At 54.2% G+C, this 19,432-nt stretch overlaps 1 protein-coding gene across 5 annotated transcripts in view; it reads right to left on the bottom strand.

The window, feature by feature from the left end:
• Window positions 1-19,432, bottom strand: part of LRSAM1 (leucine rich repeat and sterile alpha motif containing 1) — a 38,317-nt gene that overhangs the window by 1,688 nt on the left and 17,197 nt on the right. For 3 of the 5 annotated variants that reach the window (XM_047699909.1, XM_047699908.1, XM_047699912.1), the window contains 13 exons: window positions 16,931-16,960; window positions 16,354-16,476; window positions 15,946-16,085; window positions 14,987-15,031; window positions 13,309-13,379; window positions 10,875-10,974; window positions 9,138-9,225; window positions 8,481-8,555; window positions 7,087-7,167; window positions 5,558-5,653; window positions 3,658-3,756; window positions 2,882-3,013; window positions 1,708-1,789 (listed from right to left, as the gene is read on the bottom strand). In XM_047699909.1, the coding sequence (XP_047555865.1) occupies window positions 1,708-1,789; window positions 2,882-3,013; window positions 3,658-3,756; window positions 5,558-5,653; window positions 7,087-7,167; window positions 8,481-8,555; window positions 9,138-9,225; window positions 10,875-10,974; window positions 13,309-13,379; window positions 14,987-15,031; window positions 15,946-16,085; window positions 16,354-16,476; window positions 16,931-16,960 (1,162 nt within the window). The remainder of the gene's footprint in view (window positions 1-1,707; window positions 1,790-2,881; window positions 3,014-3,657; window positions 3,757-5,557; window positions 5,654-7,086; window positions 7,168-8,480; window positions 8,556-9,137; window positions 9,226-10,874; window positions 10,975-13,308; window positions 13,380-14,986; window positions 15,032-15,945; window positions 16,086-16,353; window positions 16,477-16,930; window positions 16,961-19,432) is intronic. The other 2 variants (XM_047699910.1, XM_047699911.1) reach the window with 1 other exon arrangement.

Here is a 19,432-nt window from a genome sequence, read left to right as displayed (position 1 = left end):
GAATGAGAAGGCCCCAAGGCTGCCCCCTCACCACCCTAGAGCAGGCATCCCCTGCCCGGGGCCTAAGAGCAGCGCGGCAGAATCGGCCCTTACAAAACGTCTCTCATTATCACACAACGTACACCAACAGCCCTGAGTCCTCTCCATCCCCGACGCCAGCCTGATCTCAGCTCAGCTTTTTCCATCTACCCTGTGGTTTGAATTATGAGTTTTCATAACTGGAAAAACTTGAAGATTTTCTTTTTTAAAGGCTGTTACAACACTAGGCTCTCTGAAGGTACCATGGTGCCCCCAAACCATCACTATAAAGGGTTCTTCCGTATTTAACGTGACACCAAGCGAGTTCTGGGAGCAGGAAGAGGATGCTAGGATAAGGACCGAAGGTCTCCTGCCCCTTCCGCAGCCGAGGAGGAGCCGGACCACTCAGCCCTCCCTGCAGCTGGGCGGCACCAGGAAGAAGCCGTAAGCAGTCTCGGTGGGGAAGGACCTGCTGGTCGCTTCTGGCTCCTGCTACCCCTGGGGATTTTCTGGGAGATGGTGGGAGGCAGCCATCATCTGAGGGGCTCAGAGTGAAGGACACTTTTGTCTGCCAGGAGGGGGGCCCCAGCTCCTGATGCCAAACTTATCTGAACCTCCAGTGTGACAGGAGGAAGGTGGTGTCAGTGCTGGAGAAAAATGGAAGGGGAGGAAGGGGTCCATTTCATACATTACTTGCTATTAAAGAACTATTAGTTAAATGCATTTTTTAGGTTGGGCCAATGTCCCTGGAATAAAATTTTCTGAAAAGCTGGAGCCTGTGGACAGGATGCTGCCACCGGCCCAGACACCTGGGGACCTCCTCCTCCTCCCTACCAGCAACCAGCTCTTGCCTCATCCCTGCAATCTGGTCTCGTCCTGAGCAGCTCCAGCTTGAGACAGGCAGTGTCGTGGGCTCGCCAGCCCGGCAGCCCAGGCATGCCCTCTCCTTCCGTCCCTGTCCCAGACTCCCTCCCTTCTCAAGCCCCCTCGGCCTCTTCTCGGGGGAGGCATTAAGCTCAGCGGCCCAGCCATCTGCCAGCTATGTGCCATTATGGGAAACACATTAACATCTCAGTTTCCTCCTCTGTCAAATGAGGAGAACAGCAGCACCCGCCTCACAGGGCTGACACAGGGCGACACGCCATGGTGCAGGTGCGGTGGTCAGCAAAAAGCCCAGCGCCTGGATGGTGCTCAACACACGGGAGCCCCTGCCTCCCACATCCACTCCAATGTCAGGACAGCACCAAGGTTTCCCCGGGCCTCCAGACACAGGTGGAGTGCCTTTATGACCCACCTTTACCCCTTCACACATCATCATAAACATCCTTCCACATCCACATGGCAGGCCTGCCCCAGACACAGTGTCAGGCACTCGGTACGGCTGGTTTCTCCCTCCATTCCAGGGCCCACGGTGTGTGGCTCCCAGTGTCCGTATGGTAGGTTTAGGGAAGGTTATAGGATAGGGCACCAGAAGGAACCTTCTCCCTCTTCCCCCCCAGCCCCCCACACCCATTTTTATGGCCTGTTTTTTTCCATTTGGAAAAGCTATTCCTTTAGGAGGAAGCCTTAAGGACTCGTAGGGGCTAGAACCGGCCCTTACATCTCGTCCTGAGACCCAGCCCCCAGCCCCTTGAGCACAGTCCACAATGAGCCTGGGGCCTCTGCTCAGGAGATGCCCCATACTGGTACCTGGCTGGATCCTGGCTGCGGCCAGCAGCTCCCGCACCCTCCGCAGGATCTCGTGCTGCAGGCCAGCTTCCGAGACGCCCACCTGCCGCAGTTCAAGAGCAAGTTAGGGCCTTGGAGGCGGGGTGGGAGCTCGCTAGCCACAGAGCCACCAGGACCACCTCCTTCCTGGCTTCTGGCACCTTCACCTGGAAATGCGGAGGCCTGGGCCCCGGGTCAGCATGTGGCAGTGCAGCACCCCAGCTGTGAAGGTGACCACGGGGCAGGGAGGGACACCGAGGCCCGAAAGGGAACACCGGTAAGAGCCATGGTTTAGCGTGTGCTTGCCCTGCGCTGGGGCAGGGACCCCGCTGACGGCTTCACCTGTGAGACCGCACGTCCCCCCACGACAGAGGTGAGTCAGGACCCACAGTCAGAGTTCACAGGAAGGGGCAGGGAGTTCCCATTGAGACCAAGCTGCTAAGAAGCGGCAGTGTCACAGGCCCTTGGGTGACACAGTCTCTGTGTGTGAACCATCAGTTTCTGGGTCAAGGACAGGCCACATGGCAGAGTGACAGATAACATGGCCTCTGGGACCAGACCACCCATGCTCGAAGGTTGACTGCTGGGTGATATCGGGCAAGCTACCACCTGGCCGTGTCACCCCTTCCTCCTCTGAGAAACGACAAGGAGGATACCTGCCTGACTGGCCTGTTGGGGGTTTAGCATGGGAAAAGCCCTTAGAACAGCGCCTGGCACTGGCGAGTGTTACGGGGCTGTTGGCTGTCCTCGTCATCCGACTCTTTCGAAGAGTAAACGAACTAACACAACCCAGAGCTCAGCCTCCACCCAGAAGGGCCCCAGGCTCAGGCAGTGCTGTCCTTACGAGGGATGCAAAGCTGGGGGTGGGCCAGGGCCGGACCCGACAGCCTCCAAAGACTCATTCTGGGCCTACAACATGAAGGTCCAGTGTGAGTGGGGGTAGTAGTCTGGGGTCAGGCAGACGGTGTGCAGGTTACCCCCAGGGGGCCAGGGACCCACAAGGTGGGTGTTCTGGCTTGTCTGGAAGCACAGGGGCCCCGGAACACTGGTTCATGGAGGGCAGCGCCCAGAGTAGCAGGAGGTCAAGCCGACCCCCAGCGGCCCCGATAGCGGCTTCACTCAGCCCTCCACCTGCCCTGAGGGGCTGCCGCCTCACCTTGGCCAGGTCGGCAGGGCTCATGCGGCTCAGCGTGTCCAGCGAGATGCGGTGGTGGGCGAACAGGGGCAGGTAGTGTTCCGCCGAGAGATCCACCAGGAGGGCGGCCAGCTGGCGCTCCAGGCCCTCCTCCTGCAGGACAGACCCAGGGAGAAGCTGACCACACTGCCAACATGGCCTCGTTATTTGCAACAGCAAATCGAGGCTCTGAACCCATTTAATGGAATATACAAAACGCTTCCTTGCAACTTTTCCTACAAAAAGGATGTGAGCACAGAGTTAAAGACGCAAGGAAGTGCACTGCCCGTCTACCTGTTTAAATCAATGAGGGCAAATTCAGATACTAAATACTATGCACTTGTGTGGAAACGATGAGATGACCTACTATGTGTGTGGCTGGAGACCTGCCCGTCATTATCGTTAGGAGAAAAAAAACCAGTTTGCCACAATAGTGTGTACAGAAAAGGACTTCATTTGTATTAAAAAACAAAAAACCCAGTATGTGTTGGGGGGTGGGAGGACCACATCCGTTCTGCCCATGGTGGGGGGAGTTTGCAGGAGGCTCCTGTGGCCTCCCCCCGCCACTGTGCACACAGGCTCTGCCCCATACCAGAAGGAAGGCACCGCTCTCCCTTTTCCGTCCCCACCAGGGCCTAGCACAGGACCTGGCACGCCAGTCACCGGAAACATGAACAGAATGGAACCAGAAAGCTCGAGCAGCCGGGCACCCTGAGGCACGGGAGGCTCTCCGAGACGGTGGAGGCCAGCGTCCTTACCTGCAGCTTCAAGGACAAGGGTTTCTGGTTCAGAAGCCGTTGATACTGAATCAGCCAGTAGTTTTCCTGCTTGGTTTCACTTTTGGCTTCTAACTCTGTCTGCCAAGGACAAAGTCGGCATCATTAGTTACAAGTCAGTAAGTAAAAACTGTAATGACAGTGACGATCGTGACCGAGCCTCCCGGATGGTGGAGTACACTTGCTATTCTACAGAGAACTTTCGCAGCCACCACGGTCTCACCACTTAAACTGCTGATCTGGGAAAGGCAGGAAGTGCCTCAACCCCAGCTTCCTGCCGTGAACAATCTCAGCCGGGCACACCTGGGCTTGAGGCCCGACTCTGGGCTCTGGGTGCCCGCCACCAGGCTCTGCGGGCCCTTGCTTGGGCTCATGCTCCGGTGACAAGCAGGGAGAGACAGAGGATTCTAAGGACAATATGAGCGTCTAGAGTGGACTTCACCCTTCTGACAGAGCTGGAGAACGACGGACATGCTACTGAAACGGATCCCTTCATTCCGCCGCACACAAGTAGTCAGCGACTGCTGCTCTGGCCTCACGTGGCTCTAGGTGCTGAGGCCAGTGCCCCAAGCAAATGATACAAACGGCATCAGCAGCCACTACCATTTTCAGGACGCTACGTGCCAGAGCCTGCTATGCACCCAGTTTCCTGAATTCACCAGCTCCGTGTGGGGGTCTGACTTCCAGGGTGAGCAAAGGGAGGTTCAGAGTGATTAGGAACCTGCCCAGGGTCAGGCCAGGACTTGGACCCAGGCCTGTGTTGCTTGGGGACCTGTGCTCTGAGCAAGCCAGGACTGCGGCCACACCCTGGGGGCCAGAGGAGATGTGGGTAGCGAGATTTCTGCACAGGCCTTGGGGACCGACTGTCCTCTGGTCATCCCTCCCAGACCTTGCTGAGCTGTGGACACAGCACTCTTCTGGTGCCCATGACCCTGACAGTCAAGACCTGCTGAGGTGGGGCTTCCTCCTCTGGGTGGTGAGTGCTCTGAGGGCCCTGGAGGGCGGGAGCACAGGGCCACTGATACACCATGCTAACAAGTGTTGGCGTGTTAAACAGTTTGCAGGCGATGGCAGCAGGGCACCACGAGCAATGGGCAGCTTCTGATCGGCCCACGCACACCACAGGGGCTCGTGTGAGGCTATGAAGCTCGTCTCTTCCCTGCTCTCTGCACAGGGCTCTGCCCACAACGGAGCTCAGAGACGACCTGGAGCACTAACAACACCATAGAATCGACAAGCCTCTGAGCCCTGGCCTCTATCCCCAGTGCTCCGATGCACAAGGGGTCTGGAGGAAATGATCCCCACCTGCTCCCTCTAAATGGGGCTCTGCCACCCTGACAATGTGCCAGAGTCAAACCCACTTGGGTACAGGGGACAGCTGGGCAACGCCTGTCAAAAGCTTACGAAACAGCCTTCCCTAGACACAAAGTTCTCTCCTGGGCATTGGTTTTGAATAAATACTCATGACTGCCCTCAATACTTAGCTATAAAGACAGAGAGCATTCCTTAGAAAAGTAAAGAGCTGGAAGTAGTCTGAATGTTTGGCAAGGGGCTAGGATGGCCCACCCGAATGCAGCCAGGAAGCACGTAGGGGACATTTGAGGGACACGATGAGGATGGATGCAAATGAGAGGGTTCCGAAGCGTGTGCCATCTGACATTTACAGGGCACACGTGTGCACAGCAGTAAATATGCATCGTGGTGCTCAGAAAACAATCAGAACGTCAGCATCAGAGAACTCCCAGAAGAGTCTCCTTCCTGCGTCCCATCTTTTCTTTGATGAGCAACTGTTACTCGAATAACAAAAGCACCTCTAAGAATGGCGAAGGTGTGGGGGGAAAGCGAACCCATGTGTGATATGGAACGCAGAAGCCAAGCGCACCAGAATTTCCCGGAGCTCCTCCTCTCGCCGCGTCTTTTCCTTGAGCAGCTGCTGGAGCAGGGAGCTCAGGGCCCAGCGCTGCTCAACGATCACCTCCTGCAACATAAGAGCACGCCCAGTGCCGCTGGAAGTTCACTGCTCTGGAGCCAGGAGCCACGCCCCAGCGGCGGGTGGCGGGATCCCCCCCCTTTATTTCCCAGAAGGCAGCTGGGATCCCACAGTAGGCCCAACTCAACTAGGCAGAGGGTTGGGGGACGGAGCTGAGGGGCCCCATTGCCCGGGCAACCCCTCCTCATCTTCATCCCGTGGAGGTCAGGCCAGGTGTGGGATCTAGTGACCGATGACAATGGAATGGTAAGAAACAGCAAACAAAGGAAATGACAAGCCACAGGTACATGACTGCAATCTCACGGACTACAGAGCACGTGGGCGGAAGCACAGGCAAGGAGGGTTGGCGTGTAACCCCACGTGGGTCTGGAAGGTTCTGCCCAGATGGAGGCACATGCAAACTGGAGTGTAGTCCTCACTTGTGTCTATGTTCCACTCGTTTCTTACTCTTAGAAACCCATGGAGGCCCCCACATGGGAGCCCCACAAGCTCTGACAGGTGGAAGACATGGGCACCTGCCAAGCACGGGGCTGCATCTCTGAGAGCTCCCCCTCCCCTCATCTCTAAGACCATGGCAAGGCTCACAAAGGGCTTTGCATTGGCTAGCTCGCCCCAGTTTGATGGCTCTAGGACACAGGCTGGGCCTGGAAGAGGAGTTCCTTTCGTGGAAAGGAGAAATGGAGGCCTAGGAGGGGAAGTGACCTGCCTTGGGTCACACAGCACATCTGTGGCAGACCTGAGACTAGGATCATAGACCTCGGCACACTTTCACTGAGTTGAGAAGCCATGGGACAATTCAAGACTTCTCTGCTGAGGACAGACAGACAAAGGGACAGACAGAAGGCTCTGCTCAGAAGCCTGATATGGGGCCCAGGTCCTCCCATACCATTGATCCATCTGCTTTTGAACATTTGGGCAGAGATCAAAGTCCAGGTCCCAGACATGCAGTCCAGAATGCCGCCTGCTGGGCCCTACCGCCCCCATGCTCTATAAGCAGGACACCCAGGCTGGAGCTCCCAGAGAAGCCACCTGCAGGGAGTGACACAGTAACAGCTGGGCCCTCTCCTCCAGACATCCTTGGGACACCAGGAAAGCTCCTTCCCCAGAGAAGGTCAGCCCATGAGTTGAACCTGCACCCCAGAAGCATGGCTTAAAGACACAGGGAGTTCAGCAGTGACCCTGCTTCAAAACAAAGAAAAGGCAGAGATGGAGATGGGCCTGGGTGAGCCTTGGCAATGAAACCCTCCTTCCTCTGACCCTCCTGCTGAGCAACAGGCTGCCCCGACCCTAACCTTGGCCTGCGCTGGGCTCACACCCCCAGGCTGTGCTCCCATCATAGCCACAGAGAAGCCTGCCTGCCTGCTGGGGAGCACTGCGGAGAGGGAGGCGGGGAGGAGGGGCAGGCTGGGAGCCCTACATACCTGAAGTGCCTCTGTGTCCAGGGACTTCCTCTTTACCTCCAGCTGTGTCAGCTGCAATAACTCAGTTTCTATTAACTTAATCTAAACAGAAGACGAAACAGGGTTTTTTTATTCACATTAAGCAAGGTTCAAATCTATGCTGCTCTCTGAAGGCTAAGTGGAGTCTAAGAGACCTTTCGGGGGTGGGGGGTTGGGAATGAAGGGGACTGGGGTGCCTTGGGAACCCCCTCAGCGGGGCTTTAAAAGAATTAGTTGTTTCAGGGCCCGAGTGTTTGGGCAGGGCACGGACAGGCCTGGCCTTGGTGGGCCCATCCCAGGGAAGCTCACAGCTTCTAGAATGGAGATGGTACTGCCTTTAAGGTTCAGACCAGAGTGCAGAATGGACATGGGTCCTCACGGAGCCTGGCACTTGCTGGGGCCTCTTGCTTCCTCTAACTGCCATCACAGAGGAGAGCAGAGGGTAATGGACTGACTGAGAACAGCGATGGCAGCAGCTGAGGCTTCCAGAACATTCTGTGTGCAAGGCTCGTGCTGTGTACTTCATCTGCGTCAGGTCATCAAGTCTCCCCTAGTTATTAGCAGGTATTATTGCCTCCATTTTACAGATGAGGAAACAGAGGCTCAGAGAGGTTAAGTAACTTCAAGGACACAGAGCAGGTTGGTGAGGGAGCCCTTTCCCAGGTCTCTCCCAGCTTGGGGGCTGAAGGGGAACGGCTGGCCAGCTGCGTCAGAACCACCCACAGGGCGGATGCCTGGGGTCAGACCCCACAGCCAGGGACTTCTCCACCCTGAGCCTGTAACCCTTTCCCCTAAGTTCCTATGGCCCCACCAACCCCTGGTCAGAGGAATGAGCTTCATGTCCGGCAAGGTGGGATTGAAATTAAAGAGGGGAAGAAAAAGGTTAAGTTGGTTTGGGCCAAAAAAAGGAGAAAAGAATACAAAGAAAAAAAATAAACAAACATGCGAAAATGTAAAATTCAAAGTGTGCTGAAGAGGACGCGATGAGCATTCCCGCAGCCTGAAAGCTCCCTCTGCCTCCAGCCTCCAGGAAAGCCCAGGGGGCCCAACACAGCTGGGTCAGCAGCAGAGTCCAGCTCCCTCCAGGCGAGGTGGCCTCCCCTGCCCGCCAGGTGAGACACCCCATCAGCCCTGGCTCCCCGGGTTCAGAGCTGATGGAGGCCGCCAGGGTGGAGCTGACTGCATGCCCGGGAGAGGGGCTCCCGCCTGGGGCCCGGTGGACGCAGGGGCTGCCCAAGCAGTGGCCCACGGGCATCCTGAGAAAGAGCGGAACCCGTTACACTGCAGGGGTGGTGCAGGGTTGCGGGGGGGGGGGTGATGGCTGAGCTGGCGCGTGAGAGGAGGGGACCAGTAGCGGCCGCGCCCCCAGCCCTCACCTGGTTCCTGATCTGCCGGTGCATCAGGTCTTTCTTCACCTGGAGGGCCTCAAACGCGGCCTTCTGCATGGCGCTCTGCAACGGAGACCCCGGTCGGCAGGTGCCCGGGGCCTCGAGTTCCCAGGGGCCCGGGCCGGGGGCAAACACACAATGTGCTCAGAATCCTTCAGGGAGGACCTCTCCGTCTCAGAGGGAACGTAACTCCTCGGCTCACTTGTTCACATTCTAGAAATAACCCCTGTGCAAGGCTTACTAGCGCTGGACACTACGTTCTTTAGCACAGAACTTCCGCACCGGGGTGTCGGTGCCTTCATTGCCCCGTTTCACGAGGAAGGTGAGGGGGCCCAGAGGGGAGCCGTCTGGAAGCGAGAAGTCGAAAGGCCCTTGGCGCTCTCCTGCGGGCTCCGTCTCCACGGAGTGATCACCACGTCCTGCCCCGAAGTCCTCACGAGGAGGGAGGCTTCTCTAGATCTCAGAGGCCAGAAAACCACCCTGCTCTCTCCCTCCTCTCCTGAGGGCCTACCCAGTTCTAAACATACTAAGCCTCTTGGGTCTTCTAAGCTGAGGACAGGGCTCCATGCAGACTTTCCATGCTCTGCCTCTGGCTCCCTGTGCCCGTCTTGAGCCGCTGCCCTCACACCCTGGGCAAGGGCTCACCTCCTGCAGGATCTGGCTGATGGCTTTGTTCTGATCCATCTGCTGCCATGACAGAATCTGCTGGAACCGCTCATCCATTTCGGCCATGCTGCCAGAAAGACAGCAAATTAATTCACTCTCTGAACGTTTTCTGAGCATCTACTAAGTGCCAGGAACCTTGGAGATCAAGATAAACCATGTACTCATTCAACAATAATACTCAAGAAGCACCTGCTGGGGGCTACATCCTGGGCCAGGCACAGACATGAGTCGGTCTTAGAAGGAAAGAGACAGATTCGGTGTGTCTAGCTCCTCTCATCCACCCCCCCGTCAGAATCCCCTCTACAGTGCCCTTTGAAGTGGTGGCCTGCCTTCAGCCCTCCCACCTCCACCAGCAAGGAGCTCATGACCTCCCAGGTGCGCCACTTGGACTGTGAGAAAGCACTCCATCTGGGACAGTGATATCCATGCCCCACCCGACGCACCCAGCATTTTCCACCTCAGCCACAGATCTGCTCTTAGATCCTGGAACAAGTCTAGTGATTTTGGCACAAAAATCCAAATCCTGGGGCGCCTGGGTGGCTCAGTGGGTTAAGCCGCTGCCTTCGGCTCAGGTCATGATCTCAGGTCCTGGGTTCGAGCCCCACATCGGGCTTTCTGCTCAGCAGGGAGCCTGCTTCCTCCTCTCTCTCTGCCTGCCTCTCTGCCTACTTGTGATTTCTCTCTGTCAAATAAATAAATAAAATCTTTAAAAAAAAAAAATCCAAATCCTGAAGACCCACGTAGGTCCATACTTTGGCATATTCTTGGTTTTGAGTTTGTTTTGTAATAAATGTTATTTATTGGCCCCCTTTGTGGCAAACACTATGCTCGTTAAACCCTCTAACCACTCCAGGGGTAGGTACTGTGACTTATCCCCATTTTTCTGATAAGAAAATTGAGGCTCAGAAGGGAAATGGGACTGACCCAACACTTCACAGTTACAGAAGAAGGGGGAACCCGAGACCAGGTCTATCTGCCACCAGGGCCCGCACTAGGCTTCATATTCTACCACCAGGAAAGGAAGAAAGTCCCCACACGTGTGAGGACACGGGGAGGCTGATGGCTGTGCCTATCACCTAGACAGGGGGAGAAACACCAGGGCTCCTGGCCTGTCTCTTAAGCACCGAGAGCTCTTCTCCTCTTCACCTGGCTGTGCCAACACGTGTGGCTTCTTCAACAGACTGACCCACAGTGATGCAGTGAACTCGGCCAGCCAGACCCAGAGCTGTCACCAGTGTGAAAGCAACCTCTCACCATCCCCTCCAGGGCATGCCGCTCCCGACCTCTGCAGACCCTCGGAGGTCGAGGCATGCACCACGGTCAAGAGCACACTTCCACTCTGCCTGGCTTTGAACTCTGGCTCTGCCACCTGCTGGCTGGGTTTCCGTGGGTGTGTCATAGAGTCTCTCTGAGCCTAAGCTATGGTGGCAAAACTGGGCTAATGACACGGTCCCTCAGAGAGTCAGCGGGCCAACACACAGCCTTTGGCCGAGTGCCCGGCTCACAGGAAGTGCAGAAGTGGGAGTGACTGCTGTCACATTACCAGCTGCCTGACTCAATCGTGGGGTCCAGGTCCATGAGGAGACACGAAGAGCAGTCACCACTTGCCCGACGCACGACCAAGGCTGGGGTGGGGATCGCAATGTCCAGCGCTCACCCCATGGTCCTGGGCCCCGAGCTGGTGCCCCCAACCCAGGAAGCCTGTCCTTACCTTACCTGGAACAGGCCTGCTGGACCAAGCTCTGCCTCTGAGACTCGTAGGCCATCTGGACGAGCCGGCTCTTACAGCTCTCGGTCAGCATCTGCTGCATGGCGGCTGAGGAGACACAGGGGTGGGACTGAGGGCCGCCGCTCCTGGGGGCTTCGGGGGGGTTCACCTCATCACCCGCCTCACAGTCACCCTTAAAAAACACTTTTTTAAAAAAAGATTTGAGAGAGGGAGAGGGAGAGCGTGCACACATGCGAGCAGAAGGGCAGAGGGGGTGGCAGAGAGGAACCCCCAGCAGACTTTCTGCTGAGCATGGAGCCCAATGCGGGACTTGATCTCACGACCCAGAGATCATGACCTGAGCTAAAACCAAGAGTCAGATGCTTAACTGACTGAGCCACCCAGGCGCTGCCCCTCCGCCCCGCCGAAATTTTTAAACTGTGGAAGTAACTTAAGCTTGAAAAGGCTAACTGTAAAACACCGAGCAGCACGCACACAAAATCTTCTATAATCTTATCACCCAGAGATACTGTGATATATGTTCTTCTAGTCAATTTCTAATTCATATTTATGCATTTTTAAAAAATTAGAATGAAAAACTGAAAGCAGACAACTCAGCAGGTATCCGTACACCCACGTTCAGAGCAGTGGGAGTCACAAACACCAGAAGGTGGAAATAACCCAAGTTTTCACAGACAGACGGATGAATAAGTAGGTGGGGGGGGTTGGACACAGAATATTACTCAACCTTCAAAAAGGAAAATTCACGGAAGACGGATGAATAAGTAGGTGGGGGGGGGACACAGAGACGGAATATTACTCAGCCTTCAAAAAGGAAAATTCTGGCACCTGCTCCAGCAGGGATGAACCCTGAGGACATCTGCTGAGTCAAAGAAGCCCGTCGCGAAATGACAAATACTGTAGGGTCCCGCTTACGAGGGTTACCCAGTGTTATTAGATTTGGCGAGACAAAAAGTGGAATGGGGGTCCTACGCAGGCTGGGGGAGGGGGAGGCGATGGAGCATCTGTTTATCGGGGACAGAACTGCAATCAGGCAGATGAGGCTCTGGGCCTGGACGGTGGCGGCCGCTCAGCAATGTGGGTGTGCTTTGGGCCTCAGAATCGCACGATTGCAAGTGGTTAAAGCAGCAGAGTTTAGGTCATGTATTTAACTATGACGAAAAAAATCACGATGTGACCACACCGACCACATCACTTCTCACTTTTCGAGACTGCCTCCCCATGTGCACGTGGCCGTGTGAGGCGTGGCCGCAGGCTCCTGCAGGACACGGATCACCAAGTTTTAGAGAATCCTCTATTTGGGGCGTTTGGTTTCTTTTGCAATTATTAAACGATAAACGTCCTTGCTCAAACATCCTTATGCAATTTGAATATTTCCTAAGATTAATTTTTGAAAGAGCACAGTTTTAAGACCGTGAATGACAGGAGTTACCCTTTCTGCCCTCCAGAAAGATCCTGCTGATTGATATTCCCTTTGGCAGGGCCTAGGACAGCCCGATACCACACGTCCTCAACAAGGGTTATTACCTTCTCTTGACTTTATGTCGTTTTTATGGAAATTTATTTTAGTCATAAAAATAGTACATGATCACTTTTGAAAAGCTATGCAATAAGGAAGCCTGAAAAGGTGAAAACAAAAGTCCTCGGTACTGACACTATTTCTAATCACTAGATTTATTAGTAAATATCCTATTGGAAATGCAAACACAGTTTTTCTTTCTAAATGGTGGATAACAAGGACCTTAAAATAAGGACATTAACAACACCTCCTCAGGAGGGAGTGAGAGGAAGTGGCGTACGCACGGGGTTTGGCACAGGGCCTGGCGCCCAGTATCCCGCCGTGCCCTGCTCCAGTATCCGGCCTCGAGAGGACAGGGGCCAGCCAAGAAGAATTAGTCCTTATTTTAAAAAAGGAGGAACAGACTCCTGGATTTCCTTGGCACATGGCTTGATGCTCTCAGCGCTCAGGATCAGACAGGGAGCCCCTCCCGCCACCATCAAGTGTGGACACAGTGTGGTGCCCCAGGACCACTTCTTGGGAATGGCAGGATAGGGAGCTCCCAGCAACACAGGAGGGGCGGACCACAGCTCTGGATAACAGAAACCCTATAGCCTTTGCGAGGTGCTCACTCAGTGCCAGGTAGCACAGCATCTAACCCTCAAAATGACCCAGAATGACAATCATTGTTCTCCCCATTTCACAGATAAAAACACAGAGGCTCGGAAGAGTTAGGGACCACTAATGGCCCTGAGGTCATATGGCTTGCTCTGGGGTAAGCCTGACCTCAGGGCCCTCCTGGACTTCACTGCCCCCTCTCGAGCCCATAGTACTGGACCTACAGGGAGAAGGCGGCCTCCCCCCGCCACCCCCCCGAGTCAGACAAGCTCTGTTCCCAGGACCCTACACCCCTCCCCACTCACAGGCAATCTCACGTCTCCGCAGGTTCTCAGTCTCCTCCTGGGTTATGGACATCAACTGTTCCATCCTTATTCTAGGAACAAAAAAAAAATAAATAAAATCCATCCATTTACTCAGCAAATATAACACTTCGGACAGGGAATCCCATCAGAGCAACGCTGCCTTCTCCGGGAAGTCCTCCTGGCTGCGCCCACCCAGACAAGCTCCTGCCGCACCCTGCCCTGCCGCCCGCCCCCCCTCACTGGCAGCCCTGCATCAAAACCTGAGCATTCCCTTTGGAAAACTGGCAAAGGACAGAAACGGCCACTTCACGGATGTTTAAATACAAGTGACCCGTAACCACCCAGAAAGAGGCTTCCATCACGGATAACCGGGAGGACAATCTCGCCTCCAGGTTGGGGGGCGGGGAGCGCTGAGCACCGGGGCAGCCTGAGAGGAGCAAGAACCGGCGAAGTGTCTTCTGGAAGGCAGTGAGGGAAGACCCGTCAGAAGGTCCTCTGAACGTTTCCTCCACAAATATTCACGTCAACACCTCCGGGTATGTTTTGGAGATAGTCACTAGAATAGTGCTGGTCGCTATGAAACTCTGGGAACTCACATGTCACAAACGACTAATTCAGGTACAATCACACAGTAAATAGCCTACAGCTATCAGGAACCAGGCTGCTGGCGCAGGGACACATCCGTGATACCGAAAACGAACGTTAAGAAGCTACTGCGCGGCGGCTGTGTCCCCCCAGTAAGCTAGTCCTCGTGGCGCAGACGGAACCGCTCTCCAAAGGCGTATGCTTGGTTGAAAACAGCATCTGAACACCTCTGGCTCCAGCCCAGGCCCACGGGCTGCTCAAGGGAAGGTCCCACTGACACGCCCCGTGGCCCCACTCCAGGCACCCAAACAGGGAGAGGGCACTTGGTCCACGTGTGCCAGATAAACCGGCCACAGCAGGGCTGGGCCCTCACCGCTCCCAGCTCCCGCAGCACCACAGTTCAAGGGGCCAGGTGAGGGGACCGCCCTGCAGGAGTTCTTCCCAAGCGGCCGGGGGCCTGGAGGGCCAGCACAGGGATGGCAGCGAGACCCACGCTGCTCTTTTGGGATTCCTGGGAACCAGGAAGGATTCCAGAAAATCCCGCAGGGGAGAGGGGAAAGCAGAAAGGGAGCTCTTCCCTCTCAGCTACCCTCTTTCTTAAAGAGGTGTGTCTCGATAAACCTGGAAACACAGAAAACACAACTGAAAAAACCCAAAGATCACGGGCCTCTAATTTCTGCCTCTCGGCAATGTTTGGTACGCCACTCAGGGTGGCTCCGTGCGCTCTGAGCACAGATCCAGGCTGTGTCTTGAAGAAATCAGACACTGCTTCACTTTAATTCTGGCCTCTTCTTTTCTACTTTGCAACAGACTGTTTCCTTTAATGAGAAATGGATTTTTTCTGATTTTTTTTTTTTAACACTAGCCATACAGTGGACATTACACGTGTTTTTATTTACGTCTCAGTTTTTCCTCAGTGTTAAACTTGCAGGCAGTGATTCTTTTTAATTCAATATTCCCTAAGGAGGTGAATCCCCTTACAGCTTTAGGAAGACTTTCTGGCGTAATCCTTGAGAATCCCAAGATTTTCTCTCCCTGAAACCTCTCCCCTGGCCCCAAGGCAGCACAGAGAGTGCTAGAGCGAAACACTTACCTTTCATTTTCCAGCGACTTCAAGATCTCAGAACTTTTCTTCTGCCTGTGGAGCAAACCCGAAGCGTGAAGGGCCACTACAGCTGTCACCAGTAGGCCTGTTCCCAAAAGAACTGCCCTCCCCGTGCTGCACTGGCTGCACAGAGGGGGCTTAGGAACCGGCTGGGGTTCTCCGTCCAGAACCTTGGGGCTCTGTGTCCTTGGACAGGGACTCAGCCACACCAAGCTCCAACTCATCTGCAAAATGGGATCCTCATAGAAAAAGCCTCCCGGAGTACTTGTAAAGAGTGAACGAGAGAGTATACACAAAGTGCCTGGCACGTAAGCAGCACCTGATACAGGGCAGCTTTCCGGGATGCCTCGGTGGGGAGAGCACGCCGCTGGCACACGGCAGGCCTGCCGGCTCGCTCGGGCCCCATGGAACTGCTGCGTGATGGAGTGAGTGAGAAGCTAGGGAGGCCTGGAGGCAACAAGGTCAAGGCCAACGCCCGTTCTGGAGGCTTTCCACACAGGCCCCCAACTAGAGGTTCTGGAGACCTCTATCTGGCTTCCTTTCCCCGCAAGCCCACCGAGACCGGCTCCTAGCGGCACCTACCCTGGACAGGATTTGATAAGGCAAATCTCAGTACAGCTGACCTCAGCCCAACGGGTCACTGGAACCTAAAATACTGGAGCAGGATATGATCTCAACTGTCTTGCTAAACCCAATCATTTCACAGACCGGACCCTCGCGAGGCACGGGTCCGAGGACAAGCTACAGACCAGGTCAGGCCCGGCACAGGCTCTTTTCTCTTCAGGCTGGTGTAAAAAGTGGCACCAAAGCCAGACCCTCTACCAACAAAAGCCTCAGGCAGGAGTTGAGACTGGAGACTGTAAGGGAGAGAGGGAGCCCTGGCCTGGGCTCTTCAAAGGGTACCAACGTCAGGGAAGGTCCCTGGGTCTGGGGAGTGGGGGCCTGACCTCTGGTTCTCCCGCAGGAGTTTCTGGATCCGGCTGGAGACGTTCTGCTCCGCCTGCTTCAGCTGCTCCTGCAGCCGCTGGCGCTCGGCGTCCAGGTAGCGCTGCCGCGCGCTCAGGCCCTGCTCCAGCCGGGACTGCTCCTGCAGCGGGACAGGCGGCCAGCCTGAGCTGGCAGCAAGGGGCCCCGTCCTGCCAGGCCTTTCTGTGTCATCTTGGCCCGGGTCTTCCCCTCGCTAGGCCCCGGGGTGTCCATTACACATGAGGAGGCTGGGCTAGGTGTTCTTCCAGGCCCCCCCAAGGCCCTGGAAGATCAAGGGAGAGCGCTTACTCCCACTGCCTCCCCGCAGCAGCGGGCCCCCCCGGCAGGAAGCGTGCAGACAAGCCCACCCCACTTGGCCCTTCACAGACCTCCTTGACCGTCTGAAGGATCTCGTCCTTCTGATTGTTGCTCTGCTGGAGGAGCTGGGCATGCTCTCGCTGCCCAAGTTCCAGACGCCGTTCAAATTCCAATTTCTCCAGCATCTTCTGTTCCTGCAAGAACATAGATCCTGGTGATGACTGGCAAGGCTCTGTGGTGTCAGGACCTGGGAGCAGGGTGAATCCATGCCTCAGCTCCCAGGAGTGCGGGCTGTAGGTCTGAACACTGAGCAACACCCTCCAAGCCCAGCGCCTCCCATTACCCACAACCCCTGCACCCTCCACCACCCCCCGACCCTGCCGCAGAGCCCAACTGTAATAAAACACTGTTTATTGTCAGAGGCTAGGGGTTTGGAGTCTGGGGTCCCTGAGCCTCAGACGGCTCATCCGTGGGGGAGAAACCCTGCCACCACTGAGGCTGCGTAAGGATGTGGTGAGGCAAGGTATTAAGAGAGAAACTTCGGTTTGCCCTCTAATTTGGAGACAGAAAGAACTTGTTCCCTCAAATCTTTTATCATAGATCTTTGTTAAGAACAAAAGTGACCAAGGAGGATAGACATTTTCTTACCTTCCTCTTCTCATAGTCTGAGAACCTATTCTGGGGGGAAAAAAGACAGTGGTCAGGAGAAGGGGGGGCAGCAGTAGGATTCCCAGCCCATGGCCAGAATCTCGGGGCAGCCAGACACGGGCTTCACTCTCAAAGCACTGCATCAGAGTGTTGGGGGGAGGCGGGGACGAGTGGGAAGGATATTCTGATAGAGGATCCCAGAGGGTTCCAGCGGACAGCAGGGAGGAGAACCACCGGGCTTGGCACACTGTAGGAAGCTCTTCAGGACGGTTCTGGGGGTGCAGCCCTGCGAAGGTGTGGTGCTCCACAAGGCGGACCAAGAAGTGGGATGTGTGGTTCCCTGTCTGTACAGTATACCTGCAATGCCCCTGAACTCCAGCCCTCCAAAACAAACGCACAAAGGGACACGTACAGGTTCCTGCAGAACTGCTGTAAAGAGTGACAACCCTGGCAACAGCTCATCGACTTCAGTAAGTCATGGCGACTCCACGCAGTGGGTCACACAGCTATGGGGTAACAGGGCAAAGGCGGGGAGCTGCAGAGAAAGGGGCCTGCCACCTGCCACTGTGTATGCAGCGGGATCCTGTTCTTGTAAAAACGGCAACAAAACTCAGCTCGGAGTTTCATACCTGTTGAGATCGGACTCAGGAAGGAGATACATTAACAGTTTGTGATGATTACCTCCGAGGGTGGGACTGGGGGGGGTGACATGCGCTTAGTTTACATATTTCTGTATTGCTCAGACTGGTAACAAGGAGCAGGAGTTCCTCTTGTAGTTAAACATCAACAAACACACAGATATCTGATATCTTTAAGTATTTCTAAATACTTAAATAAGTATCTTAAGTATCTTTGTATTTAGTTATCCAGCTCAGAGGCCAGGATCAATCTGTCTGAACTGGAAAAGCAGCATATTATAAGGAAATTGGATTTGTCCTACGTGGAGGTAGGAGTAAAATTTTTAAAATTAACTTTTAACTTTTAATTATACAGATAATGTCGGAGTATATTATCCTTACAAAAAATTTTATAAACAGCCTATACGGTAACCACAGATCATTCCCCCAGCCTGATCCTGGTTCCCTCCGGCCCCCCTGCCATGTAACTACCATTATCAGACCCGAATACACACATTTACATATAATTTGTGCTTCTGGAAAATACAGAATATTTGTCTGTGTGTGCTCACATATAAATGTGTTTCAATGAAGGCAAAATTCACATTCTGTAAAATTCATTCTTTTTAGTATGCAGTTCTAGTCACGTAGTGGTCATTGCAATCAAGACAGAGAACCACTCCTTTACCTCCTAACATTCCCTCGTGCTCCTTTGTCATCAAACTGTCCTCCTACCCATCCCCCTGCCCCCCCGTCCCCAGTTAATGGCTATTGCTGATGTGTTTTCCTATACATTCGAACCTTCTTTCTGAACATAGAAGGGTACTATACCACCACTGTGTTCTGCAGCCTGCCCTTTTCACTTACCCATCTGTCCTGTGATCCAAGTTTGGATAGATCTAGGGCATAGTAGGGACAGGACACAGCTGGCTCAGCCTTTGCCCACTGACAAACATTAAGGGGCCTTCCAATATTTCCCTACTGCAAATAGGCAGCAAGGAACATTCTCGCGAATGTCTCCTTGGACAAGTGTCTCTCTGGGTATGTGCCAAGAAGTGGGACTCCTGAATCATCGGCGATGGCCAATGCCATTTAAATTTCTGACCCCTATTACCAGGTTATCTTCCGCAGTGGGAACACCAGTTTCCATTTCCCAAGAGCAATTGATGAGGCCACTGTTTCCCCACACTCTGGCCAAGATTATCAAAGTGACATTTGTGCCAATCTGAAGGAGGTTAACAGTATTTTGTTGTTTTAGTTTACTGGTCTCTGATTACTAGGGGAATTAGGCATTTTTTTTTTTCGTGTTTACCGATCATCTGTATTGTTTTTTGTTTAAGTTTTTAAGTTGGTGCAACCACTCTGGAAAACAGCATGGAGTTTCCTCAAAAAGTTGAAAATAGAGCTACCCTACAACCCAGCAATCACGCTACTGGGTATTTACCCTAAAGATACAAATGTAGTGATCCGAAGGGGCACTTGCACCTGACTGTTTATAGCAGCAATGTCCACAATAGCCAAACTATGGAAAGAGCCTAGATGTCCATCAACAGATGAATGGATAAGAAGATGTGGTATACATATACAATGGAATACTATGCAGCCATCAAAAGAAATGAAATCTTGCCGTTTGTGATGACGTGGATGGAACTAGAGGGTATTAATTTAGCAAAATAAGTCAATCAGAGAAAGACAATTATCATATGATCTCCCTGATATGAGGAAGTTGAGAGGCAACATGGGGGGTTTGGGGGTAGGAAAAGAATAAGTGAAACAAGATGGGACCAGGAGGGAGACAAACCATAAGAGACTCTTCACCTCACAAAACAAACTGAGAGTTGCAGAGGGGAGAGGGGTATGGGGTTATGGACATTGGTGGTGGGGT

Source organism: Lutra lutra, chromosome 13 (genome assembly GCF_902655055.1).
Source record: "Lutra lutra chromosome 13, mLutLut1.2, whole genome shotgun sequence".
In the NCBI taxonomy this organism is placed as follows: Eukaryota; Metazoa; Chordata; class Mammalia; order Carnivora; family Mustelidae; genus Lutra; species Lutra lutra.
The sequence above is the reverse complement of the archived record's forward strand: the minus strand, read 5'-3'. Positions and strand labels throughout refer to the sequence as shown.